Below are 13,018 nucleotides of genomic sequence, written 5' to 3'. Positions count from 1 at the left end.
GTTAATTAATTTGTAGACTCATTGTGTCTTGAAAAATATGATGTTATTTACTTTCTCTTTCTCTCTTCTCATTAACTCAGTGTCACCTAAACAAAATTGTTGAGTTGGACTCTAAGTTACTTTGCGTATAAGTAGTTTCAAGTGTGAAGTGCATGGAGAGACGGGCATTGTGGAAAACTTGGAGACAGAAACGACGAGGCATCAACATGAGGAAGTGCACTGATACTAAAGGATAAAGTGGGGAGAGCATATCAAACAAAATGTGGTACGCTGATAACTGCAAATTTATGCACCACATATACCGGTAGATGCGCTTGCAGTTCTATGCAGTGAATGTGAAATGTATCTTTAGTTTGGACTTTTGAGTTATCCACTCTAATTTTTTTCCCCACTTGACCAAAAACTGGGATTATTGCTCGATAATTGCCGGTTCTTACAAGATCAAGTCTATAGGCTAGGTATCATATTGAGTAGTTGACATTAATATCTCAATTCTATTTTCCAGTTCATGTCCTGACCAAATACAGAGCTTGGCAGCTCCATATGTATATATATGTACACCTACGTCGTCTCGGGCATATCACCATTTCTTTTGACCCCTCCGACTAAATACTATGGCTGCCAATCTCAAGCTCGCCGCGTTGTGCCTCCTTCTCCTCGTCGTCTCCTCCCTTCCTCTGATCGTGCACGCCGAGTGCGAGTGCGAGCAGGCCGGAGAGGAAGAACACGACAATGCGGGTGCGCTGAAGTTCAAGATCATCGCCATCTTCTGCATCCTTGTGGCCAGCGCTGCGGGCTGCGGCATCCCCTCGCTTGGGCGGAAGTTCCCGGCGCTGAGCCCGGACACGGACCTGTTCTTCGCCGTGAAGGCCTTCGCTGCGGGGGTCATCCTCGCCACCTCCTTCGTACACATCCTCCCAGAAGCCTTCCAGAGGCTCGGCTCGCCGTGCCTCGTAGACGGGCCGTGGCAGAAATTCCCATTCGCCGGATTCGTCGCCATGCTAGCGGCCATCGCCACCCTCGTTGTCGACACCATCGCCACTGGGTACTTCCAGCGCGCGCACGCCAAGAAGGTCTCCGCGGCCGCCGGGTACCTGGAGGCGTCAGGCGCCGATCACACGCAAGGCGGTCACTTCCACGGCGTGTCGGCCGCCATCGCATCGTCGTCGTTCGCGGGGGAATCCGACGACGGAGAGCAGCTCATCCGCCACCGCGTCATCTCGCAGGTGCTGATCGATGCGTCCATACTTAACCAAATTGTCGATGCATCATGCTGTGTCCATTTGCCCATGCATCACGTTTCTAGTTACTAAGTCAATCTGGGACCGCGTACAGACTAACTGGCTGACTGTCTTGTTTGCTCATGGAATGTTTTATCTGAAGGTGCTGGAGCTGGGGATCGTAGTGCACTCGGTGATCATCGGCATGTCTTTAGGTGCATCTGAGGATGCTACCACGATCAAACCACTCGTGGCTGCGCTAACTTTTCATCAGTTCTTCGAAGGGATAGGGCTCGGAGGATGCATTGTTCAGGTATGTGTTCCTCAACATGAGTCTAATTCTGCTCATATATGAATCTGTGTGTAAACTTTGCGAAAATGAATTTGCTAATCTTCTGGCGTCTAACAGAAAGGCCGTTTGGATTTTAGAACTCAAAATTTTCAATATTATTCCACATACTCCCTGAACTACATCGTTTCTAAAAGAAGTCTACTGAACCCTAAACTATCAAATCATCCATATTAACTTCCAAACTTGCTAAAATTCTTCAAGCTGAATCCCTGGCCTAGTTTGGCATTTCTGATTTTCATGGAATGTGCAAATTATGATAGACGTATGGAATGCAAGTTCGTAATCTGCAAAATCTATCTATTATATACTAAAAGCACATACGAGAGTCTAAAATAGAGATACTACGTTAATCCACATCATCAAAATTAGGATTAAAAGAGTTTACGTAACTTGTACCAACATATATTTTGGACCTATGAAGTATCTTATGTTTGACACGTACATGTCTCTGTCCTAAAAGGAGTTCATAGGCATTACCCTACACAAACGTGATTAGTTCTATTAGATTCTAGCTCTATTTTTTTCACGTTAAGTTTAATTGGTTTCCAATTCATGCACTAGACCAATTTAAATATTCTTTTTCTTAAGTTTAACGTTTAAGATAAATGTACACCATTCTTTTCAAGCCATCAAAGAGGTACATTAACGTGTCAAAGAAGAAAAAACATCAATGTAACCTGGTGCGGACAGTATATCCACTCACGGTTAGCCAAATAAACCAATCCATTTGTCCGGCCTCCTAGCACGGCGCGCTGTGGGTGTTCTTTGTTAGCCAATCTCACAGGTTAAGTTGATCGTTGTTGGCATGATACGGGTAAGCTGGCACCACAGATTAAATACTCTATTAACTTGTTGGCATGGTGATATGATTGGAGTATCACATTTCGCTAGCTTGATATTGAAGCATCAGATCCGATCTATCCGGCTGCTCAAGGGCACAATTAGCTACCCGTGCATACATATATCCAGGTGCTACTCTTCTAGCTAGGTAGCCTTGCCCTTGCGTGTCCAGCCAAACTCCATCTTGCATATAGATCGGCGGGTGGCGACCATGCTGCCGCTCATCACCGCCAATGTCCGGCGGCGTAGCGTGTTTGGTCGAGAACCGGTTTGCATACAGATTGGCCGGTGGCGACCAGGCTGCCATCCGTTGACACTAATGTCCAACGGCATGTCGTTTCTTCCCTCTTGTGCAGAAATTTGTTTTTTTCCATCAACGAGGAGAAAAATCTCTATACGAGGTTTCAATCCAATCATTTCTTATGAAAAAACATCAAGTATTATGTGGTGGATATCCTAAACAAGCAGCACATTAATTCCCGATAATAGACACACCGTTCAAACCTTCCACAAAAGAACGATACACACTTGAACCGTGCATTCCTTGCCAAAGTGTTCAACTATATTTTCAAAGAGTATTGCAAAATCAAAGCTTGAAGTCAAATATGCGATTTATTAGTTCAAATTTTGTTGGTTGTTTGGTTAAAATAATATAAATTGATGAAAGCATAAATTCACTCTCAACGTCTAATAGAAGATGAAAGAAACCGCGGAGATGGAATCTTTCTAGATGACTCTATCTTCATTTTTGACAGAAGAATATTGTAAGTATGGTATTAGTAAATTTGAATATTAATCCCTTAGAAATTCAAATGTTACAAAAAATAAATCATTACCTACAAACTTCTATTTTCTTAGATTTAGCATCTATTATATATGATCACGTGCTCAGCACAATTAACTAAAATTGCACAAAATCATCAAGTAATTTTGACACACTAAAGATAGTGCCCTCCCATTTGGGAGGGCCACCTTGCTAGTTACATTTAAAAAAATTGAAGGACCCGATATGTCGAATATAGGGGATGAATAGGTGACTAGAAATTTTAACAAATTAGTTGATTTTAAGGAAGTATTTATAAATATTATTCTAGTAAAGGCAACTAAGTGAACACTTGTTAGTTCTACGTTCTTCAGTTCACATTGTCCTTAACTTACTTCTAGCTTGTTTAGCTTGTCTATTGTGCTTTCTGAAGTAACATTGATATATAGCATTGGGGCAAAAAGCACACACTATACATGGAGTCCTAGCCTTCTTCACCATGAGCTCACGAAACGAAGTATGAGAGCTCTTCCACTAGTACTTGATCTTGAGTTAATCTTCGAACCTTTACAAAATGCATGGGAAAAAATCCACAACCTTGGATGCTCCCAAGTGAAACCAATCGTCTAGGGGTTCTCACAAACGAAAACGAACTCAGAGGGAGAATCAACTTTTGGTTTGGTGAATCACAGATCTATGCTTCTTCTTTCTCTTCGATTAATTTTATTCAACTTTGATTGGAGGTGAGAGAGAGAGATATGAAGCTTTTGAAGGTCATTAATTAATGATCTTTAATGTTAGCTCCATCTAGTATATATCTTTGGAGAAGAAGACCACTTATATAGCTATATTTAACCGCTATTACAACTCCACGTTAGCGTGGAGCCACCACACAAGACCTAGAGTTTCGTGGATGAGTCCTGAGGTTAGATGGATCATGTTCAGATCCTCAAGGAAAGTATATTTATTTGGGGTTTCTCCTAGGCATGTATGAGTATTTCGATATTGTGTTCTTAGCACTTGATCCCCTAGTCCTGAGTCCTCGTACCCCTCTCGCGTCGCTCCTCCTGGCGACCGGGAGGGGAAAACCCTAGCCGCCGCCGCCCCGTCCGCCCTCCCCCCTCTCTCCCTCCTCGTCGCCCCTCGAGGTGCTGCCGGCCAAAGGCCGCGGCGCCGGTGAAGGGGGCGGCGGGGATTTGGCCCTCGGCTGCGGATCCCGGCGCCAAGCACAGCCGCATGGAGGAAGGTGGCCAGGCTGGGTTTGCCGGGGCTGAGGCCGCTGCCCGGCGACGCTCTCCACCCCCGACGCGTCTCCCCCTTGGTCGGCGACTCCGGCAGCCACTCCTCCGTCCGTGGCGGCGGGTGGCTCTCGGGATCTGGCGGCTCGGTGGCGGTGGGCTTCGGTGCTGGAGGGGCTGCTGGTGGTGGTCTCGGCGGGGGCCCTGGACGCCGGAGCGGCGGCTCCGGATGGTGGCAGCGGTGCCGGCTTCTTCGCGGCGAGCGGTGGCCCGTGGTCCTGTCCGTGTGGGCGGCAGGGTGGCGGTGAGATCTAGTCCGGCGTGTCATGGCGGCCGGTGAAAACCGAGCCTCGACCTCGGTCTTGGCGGATGATGGCGGCGTTGGGCGACGTCGTTACCTTGTCGAAGGCGTCATCTTTGCCCCTCTTGGCACTACACTCGGTGGGTTCGGGATGCGCGGCTGACGGTGAAAACCGTGCTCCGACCTCGGTTGGCGGATGATGGCGACGTGTCACGCCGCTACCTTCTTGAAGGCATCGTCGTCGCAGTCTGCGGTCTCTCACTCGTGCTGCTCCGGGGGAAACCCTAGGTCCGGGTCTCCCGGATCGGACGATGGCGGCGCGCTCTGTGTCGTTCTACCTCTTGGGGCATCGTTTTTGGAGCAGCTGCTGGATGTTGGCGGATGTTGGTGGAGTGGATGGTGGAGCCGTCTGGCGTCATGGTGGCATCGACGGCAGGTCTTGCAAGGTTAATGCGATTATCTCTCTTGAAGATGGAGTCGAGGAAGACGGCGGAAGCAACTCCTGTGGCGTGGGCGTTGGCGTGCGCTGAGAGTCTGCTTGATTGGATGTGCTTCTCACCTGCTATTGGGCGGTTTGGGAAGTCATTTAGTTTGGATGATGTGCGTTGGTGTATTGTCACCCTATACATCCCACTGTAGGTATAGTTAGGTTGCTTCGAGAGTGATCTTTTGTATTGTTTCTTGTAAGGCTTCATGAATAATCTAATAAAAAGCTGTGTGCATCCTTTGGATGCAGAAGCTGGGGCGATTTTTCCCCCTTTTCGAAAAAAAAAGCACTTGATCCCCTTTACTTGCAAACATCGAACCATTCTTAATAATACATCTTCTCTACACAGCTCAAATAAGGCAAAACATAGGTACATAACTCGTCGACATATTGATGGTTAAGCCTGTTCTCATACTGGCTAGTCCCATAAAATTATCGTTCATTAACATAGAAATCCACTTAGGGGATGAATATGTCCTTTCAGATATTGTTTCAATTTATGATTTTATGTCATGTGCAACGATGACTAGATATAGTTTGATTCATTTTGTCCATCTTTGTAGAAGAGATATGGTCCTACTATTGATAATTTTTTGCAGGTTGCCAACCAGTAGCATCCCCGCCTCCAAGATTTTTTTTTAATGAAAAATCAAATCTTCAAAACTATCCTAAATAACCATGTTAAGTTCTGGATGGCGACTTAGTCTTATGTGCTTCAAAAATAAAATAATTCACGGGCATGGAATATATGTTGTATAAAGTGAGACAAAAAAGGCATCAACCGGATGTATATGGGATTCCATACAAAAACACAAAAGATAAGAAATTTGTCCTGTTCCTTCTCCACAAAACATATATATATATATTCATACTTTCAGTGTGATCTATCTTTCATTGCATCCTTACGTCTATAATTTGTTAATAAAACAACATAGGACTCATTTTAAAGGGTTTGAGGGTTTATAGTTCAGCGTTCAAGTCAGGCGTAGTACAATATTCCAGGGTTCAAAATAAACATTTTCTTAGTCACATGATTTTTACATCAAACTAAATTGTTTCCATTTTCTCCTCTTTTTATAATCATCATATTAAATATTACACCATATTGGAATTCAAACCGCATTCACATGGCATTGGATTATGCCCATTTGGTTGATCCATATGTACAGTATTTACTTCTGGTTCTAGTATAATCAAGAACACTGCAACATAAAAACAACGTCCTGGTTAGAGTATAGAAGATATATTCAACCGTGTGTTAAATTAGTTTACCATTTGTGACTGATTCACCACATCATATCACCTGCTGCGACACCACTATTTTTGTTTATACTTTTTACTTGATTGAGAGTCACTAAACATTAGTATGGCTTACCAAACATGACACAAATTTCTTGGCCCATAAATTGATTGTAGAAAATGAATAATGACATTTACTTGGCTATATCATACAGGCTCAGTTTCGCCTGAAGTCTGTGTTGATGATGGCATTCTTCTTCTCACTCACCATGCCACTTGGTGTCGTGATTGGCATCGTGATATCCTCTACTTACGACGAGAACAGCCCTAGTGCACTAATCGTGGAAGGGCTCCTTACCGCTGCCGCTGCAGGAATTCTGAACTACATGGCTCTCGTCGATCTTCTAGCTGAAGACTTCATGAACCCTAGGGTGCAGAACAATGGAAGGCTGCAGGTCATTATAAACATCTCCTTGCTCGCCGGGACAGCTCTCATGTCCATGCTTGCTGTATGGGCATGAGGAATTTTCCTCAGATTAAATTATTCATTTTGTATTCATGAGGTGAGGATTTAACTATTTTTTTGTGTAAAGAGGTTTTCTGATTTGTTTCTTCATTGCTGTAAAAATGTGTGCATATATTGATCAAACTCGACACACACTATACTATATATTCCTTTGTCCAGTATAATACGACAACCAAAATGATGAATGCATGTTAATGTGCTCTCTTTGTATCAGTTAGTCTATGCGAAATTTTTATCACCCTTTTGTATATTAGGTGAAGCTGATTGCAATTTAACGAAACATATGTTGGTCGCCACGATGGTTATACCAACTGACATGTTTCGCATATTACTCGTACAAAAAAGGTTACCAAAGGCAGGCTGGTAACAGAAATCCGTGACGTGTTTCCCTCCCGTCAAATACAATCGTCACCCACTCTTTACCACCTTTCTGAGAGGGTATAAGAACTATCTCGAATAGGCCGCAACCCATGGGGGAAAAACAAAGGAGTTTAGATTGGATAGGTGGTATATTTCTTGGGTGTTCCTCTGTCACCCGCCTACTCGCCTTAGATATGTGGCTTTCGACGACTGGTGTTGAGCGAACACCACTCTCTTTAGGTACTTACTACAAACAACCTTCTTTTGTGGTTGACCTAAGTTTATAAAACCTAGAGGCGTAGGCGTCAAACTGGGTGATGTAGCAACAACATAAAAATTCTTCTAGAGCGTTTGGTAGCCCGCATTCTGGCGCAGCGGGAAGAAGTCCCCTGCGCGTTGCAGATAGGTCATGGGTCATAAAAGCCACGTTGTTTGGTGTCCTGCACAGAGTTTTTCCGGCCCATGGAGATTTGGGCTCAGCCCGTTTGGTAGGTCGAATTTCAGGCCTTGTAGCAGCCCAGACCGGCGCCCTGTTGTTTGGTTGCAATCCAGAATCTGCTTCTGCTTACCTATTCTTTTCAGTGGTGAGGTTACCAGTGATCAACAACACAAGCAAGAAAACCATCACAGTTCGGGCAAACTTAGCACTGATCATAGTTCAAACACGGTCATAGTTGACGACAGAAGACGATCATAGTTCACGACACACCAGAGACGGTCATAGTTCAACACACGACAGGAACAACAACTAGACACAGACATGGTAGCAGCGACACAGAACCAGGTAAGCTTCAAACATGAATTTGGAAGACGACACACCTGGTGGCATCGTCATGGTAACGGCACCTGGTCATCACCTCAGTGCGGGTGTGGTCGAAGATGACCACATTGTACTCGAAGATGGACACCTTCTTGAAGATGTGGAACTGGCATGTCTGCAGCTGATGAGCCATGGTGAAGCCCGCCCGCCCCTGGTTGATGTATGCATCATCGCCTTCTCTGACCAAAGTCATCCTCCGGTTGCAGCCAGTGTTGGTGGTGATGATGATGTTCGAAGAGATTTCTCCGAACCACCTGACGAAATCTTGAGGGATCCGTAGCCGGCTGAAGGTGGGCGTGAAGACGATGCGTAGGAACTGGTCCGACCCTACGTCCGACTGGAAGTGGCCAACGTTATCCGCCCTTCGCTTCTTCGATGATCCCTCCTCGGGGGTCTCAGGTGACCCAAGCTTGAGCTTCTCAGTCTACCATAAGAACACATGCCATTAGAGATGTACCTGCTCACAAGTATATAGATGAAAACGAACATTAAAAACATGTGATGCCTCATACATTGGATCACACGGCAGCTCAAGAGACTACCCTCAAACTAATTCTAGTGTGCAAGTAATCACACACACACGACTAAGTTTGAGGGCAACACCTTGCCTTCCAGTGTGTCATTGTTCAATCATTGGCCAGTGCATTAGACAAACAAAATGAGGCCTCATAAATTGGATCACGGTAGGCAAAAGGACTGTCCGCAAACTAAGTCTAGTGTGCAAGAAATATGGCACACATGACTAAGTTTGAGGGCAGCACTCTGCCTTCCGTTGTGCCATAGTTAAATCATTGGCCATTGCACAACTGAAGAAGTACAAACATGGAAAGCAAGGTAGCATAGGCCTCATAGAATAAGCACACATGAAGGAGATGTTTGATCACAGCCAATGGCATGGTGATGTTCAGTCATGCCATAGGTTCTGATCAATCATCTCCTCACACTATGATTTCCGGTTACAATCATCAGCCTAGTTCAATCGGAAAACAAACATAGTCTAGAACAAACTAGCGTGACTCATTCCGCACAGCAATCTGAACATGCTAAACCCCAGCACAAAAAAAACCCTCCCCTCTTTCCATGCACAGTAAAATCTGGCAGTTTCAGCAATCAACACTCCAATCTAGGAAGGATCTACCGCAATCCAATATTAGAGTAACAGATCTAAGCAAATCGAGACCGTGAACATCAAGAACTGGACAAGAACAACAAGAAATGGGGACGAACACCTTGCAAACATCAATCCGAACGCTATCCTAATGGAAACCCTAGTAGATCTAATGTGCATGTCGTTGCAAATGCCCGAGAATGGCATGTTCTGGCAGAACGAGTACGAAGGTGAGAAGGAGAGGTCGTTACCGCCATTGTTCCGGCCAAGGACGAGCTCGAGGTCGAGGGCGACCTTGAGATGCCGATGAAGACTACGGAGCAGGTTGCGGCTGATGTCGTCGTGCTGCTCGCCGATGTCTCCTCCTCCGGTACCGGTGCTCCTCCGTGCGGCGGTGCGGCGGAATGGTCGGTGGGAGGGGAACCGCCGGGTGATGTGACAGTTTGGGGGAGGTTGCGAGCGAGAGGAAGGAGAGGGAGCGGTGACCCTAATTATGGCGCGTGTTCCCGAAGGGACGCGACGTTTCCGCCTCCCTTCTCCAGCGTGCAGCCTTCTGACCGCAACGGGTCTGGCCCCAGAGAAACTGTCATTCCGGGCGTTCCTCCAGGGCCTCTCGCGGGGGTGCTTTAAACCCGGTTCCTGCGAGAACGCGGCGGCCTGCAGACATCCAAACGACCCATTCCATGACACAGCCCATGCAAAAAAGTCATCTGCATACTACCAAACGCGCCCCTAGGTTCTTAGTTATGTCAGGACTCCCATTTTGCTGCAAGCCGTGATTAACACACACACACACACACAACATAGATATCATCTTGCGGTGGAATTGCACCTGCAACCATGCACGCACATGAGAGACCATAATACATAAAAAAATTATTGGTATGCCATCGATAAAAATGCACTAAATGATGTTAAGGGGTTGTATGTACAAAGAACACCTAGGCCGAAAACCACTGTGTCTAAGATAGATTGTCCGGCCCAGCGCCGATGAACACATGAGGATGCTTGTAAACCGGACCACGACCTTAGCATTTAATGACTATGTCTTGATTCTCTATAGATTTGCATCATTCAACCTACTTTGCCACTATCGCCTATTTATTGATTTATTCTTCCATGCCTCCATTATCGATTGTCTCCACCTTATACTAACTTCGGAGCATTGTGTACCGTTAAGTCCTGGGTCGAAATGTGAAGAAGGAAACGGTAAAAAAATACGAATAGATAATGTAAACCAATCATACCATGGACTCTCACCATCATGTATGTGGGATGTGAGGCTATGTTCCCTCCCTTGGTCCATAGGGAATGCCCACACATCAGCGCAATCCCGTGAACACAAAAGATACTAGTAAGATACGCGCGCTTCGCCCCGGCGCCTGCTTACCGTTGTCACACGGCGTGGCTGATGTGATCTGTCTGTTGGCTGTTTAACTGATGTTTAAGGTGGTGTTACTGGTTTGGTTTAGCAGAGTAGCTAAAGGCATGTACAATAGTCTAAATCAGTTGTCTGTAAAACCAGCCACGTAGGAAATTTATATGATGCCGAAGAAAGAGAGAAAGAAGAGGCGGCTGCCGTAGAAATCGGTGCTTGTAGACAGACCCTTCCCCGTTGTATGGAGGGTGTTGTTTATCGTGGGCGAAAAATTGGGTAAGCAGCTCTCCAGTTGATTAACAGAATCTAGAGATTTTACGGCGCCAACATGTGGCCAAATAGCTTCTTATTATCTTCAGACGAAAATTTAAAATAGTGCTCTGACCGCCATTTCACAGGAGCATAAGCTCCCGCCTATGGAAAATACATTTTGAAATATCAATACAATTCGAACAAAAAATTCCGCGCTTACGTAATGACATTTTATATGCGTACACCAAGTTTTACGAAAAAACCGACATTTTTTATGACTTGTCTAAAAAAGACAAAAAAATGCACCACGTACACAACTTCTTTTACACCAATTTTTTTGTACACATGACACTAAAAGTGTCGATTTCCTGTGAAACTATTTTGTGAACGTGTAGAATTTCGAGATATACCCATTAAATTTTGTATCCGAATTTCTCAACATTTCGAAAGTGTATTTAAAAGAAAATTTAAAAACCGAGAGCATATACTCATGGGTGCCAGAACACCACTCCCCGACGCTTCCCTGCAAAAAAAAAAACATTATCATCGTCCGTTGCTATCACAAACCAAAAAAAGAACCTTCAGGCATTTAGTCTTATGAGCATATCATCGACTAGACTGATAGCATCATGTAAAAAAGAATAAGAATATTAGGGGATTGTGAAGGCGCGTCCACTTTGGCAACACAAGTTAGAAAAATCACACCCGTGACTATGTGTGTGAGAGAGAGAAAGGTTGGACGGTTGGCTTCTGTAGCGCAGTTTGGAGTGCAGGTTGCCTGTGCGTCATTGGAACTGCCTCATCAAGGGACGATAAGGGCATCTCCAACGGCAACGCAAACGGACGACGCGGCGATGCAAACGTGGTCTAAATATGCGCTAGATTTGCGTCTCTACGGACGCTGCACGGACGGAGCGGTCGTCCGTCCGGTCCTCGCGGCCCGCCTGGCAGGGGCACAATTGCTTCGTTTTCCGCGGCATTATTTACGGACGGCGCGCTGCAGCCTTTTGATACGTCTCCAACGTATCTATAATTTCTGATGTTCCATGCTAGTTTTATGACAATACCTACATGTTTTGCTCACACTTTATAATGATTTTATGCATTTTCCGGAACTAACCTACTAACAAGATGCCGAAGTGCCAGTTCCTGTTTTCTGCTGTTTTTGGTTCCAGAAAGGCTGTTCGGGCAATATTCTCGGAATTGGATGAAACAAAAGCCCAAGGCCTCATTTTCCCCGGAATGTTCCAGAACACCGAAGGAGAGCTGGAGGGGGGCCAAGGGGGACCCACACCATAGGGGGGCGCGGGTCCCACCCTGGCCGCGCCGCCATGTGGTGAGGGAGCCCTGTTGCCCCTCCGACTCCGCCTCTTCGCCTATATTATCCCTCGTGACCTAAAAACCCGACAGCGATTGACGAAACTCCAGAAAGACTCCAGGGACGCCGCCGCCATCGCGAAACTCCATTTCGGGGGACAGAAGTCTCTGTTCCGGCACGCCGCCGGGACGGGGAATTGCCCCCGGAGTCATCTCCATCGACACCACCGCCATCTTCATCGCCATTGCTGTCTTCCATGATGAGGAGGGAGTAGTTCTCCCCCGAGGCTGAGGGCTCTACCGGTAGCTATGTGGTTCATCTCTCTCTTCCATGTGATCTTTATGTGATCATGAGCTTTGTATCACTATTAATCTATGTGCTACTCTAGTGATGTTATTAAAGTAGTCTATTCCTCCTCCATGATATAATGTTGACAGTGTGTGCATCATGTAGTACTTGGCGTAGGTTATGATTGTAATCTCTTGTAGATTATGAAGTTAACTATTACTATGAAAGTATTGATGCGATCTATTCCCCCTTTCATAGCTATTGTTGACAGTGTGTATGCTATGTTAGTACTCGGTCTAAATTGCAACGGTCTATTATGCACTCTAGAGGTTACTTTAATACGAACTCCGGATGTTGTGGAGCTTGTTTACTCCGGCTTGAGGTGTGATTTTGTAGCCCTACACAATGAATGGTGTTTGTTATCCAACAAGAGAGTGTAGAAAGTAGCATTTACTTATTCAGTTATGTGATCAATGTTGAGAGTGCCCACTAGTGAAAGTATGATCCCTAGGCCTTGTTTCCAAATAT

At 45.6% G+C, this 13,018-nt stretch overlaps 2 protein-coding genes across 2 annotated transcripts; one reads left to right on the top strand and one right to left on the bottom strand.

The window, feature by feature from the left end:
* The first annotated feature begins 578 nt into the window (after positions 1–578).
* LOC127296835 (zinc transporter 9) lies at positions 579–7,161 on the top strand. Its single transcript, XM_051327057.2, has 3 exons — positions 579–1,226; positions 1,384–1,533; positions 6,656–7,161. The coding sequence occupies exons 1-3, from the start codon at positions 615–617 to the stop codon at positions 6,959–6,961; spliced, it is 1,068 nt and encodes a 355-aa protein (XP_051183017.1). The 5' UTR covers positions 579–614; the 3' UTR covers positions 6,962–7,161.
* A 956-nt stretch (positions 7,162–8,117) lies between these two features.
* Positions 8,118–9,511, bottom strand: LOC139830284 (B3 domain-containing protein At4g01580-like). The gene is made up of 2 exons (XM_071818292.1): positions 9,506–9,511; positions 8,118–8,570 (listed from the first exon to the last, which is right to left on the bottom strand). Exons 1-2 carry the CDS (start codon positions 9,509–9,511, stop codon positions 8,118–8,120), a joined length of 459 nt encoding a protein of 152 aa, XP_071674393.1.
* Between the last annotated feature and the right edge of the window lie 3,507 nt (positions 9,512–13,018).

The sequence above is a fragment of the Lolium perenne genome, chromosome 4, assembly GCF_019359855.2.
Source record: "Lolium perenne isolate Kyuss_39 chromosome 4, Kyuss_2.0, whole genome shotgun sequence".
In the NCBI taxonomy this organism is placed as follows: domain Eukaryota; kingdom Viridiplantae; phylum Streptophyta; class Magnoliopsida; order Poales; family Poaceae; genus Lolium; species Lolium perenne.
The sequence above is the reverse complement of the archived record's forward strand: the minus strand, read 5'-3'. Positions and strand labels throughout refer to the sequence as shown.

Bases quoted from the DNA above. Each gene is read 5' to 3' on its own strand.
- LOC127296835 (XM_051327057.2), top strand. From the start codon at position 615: ATGGCTGCCAATCTCAAGCTCGCCGCGTTGTGCCTCCTTCTCCTCGTC. The intron at 1,227-1,383 runs GTGCTGATCGAT...TTTTATCTGAAG, and splicing joins GCCACCGCGTCATCTCGCAG to GTGCTGGAGCTGGGGATCGT. The intron at 1,534-6,655 runs GTATGTGTTCCT...TATATCATACAG, and splicing joins TCGGAGGATGCATTGTTCAG to GCTCAGTTTCGCCTGAAGTC.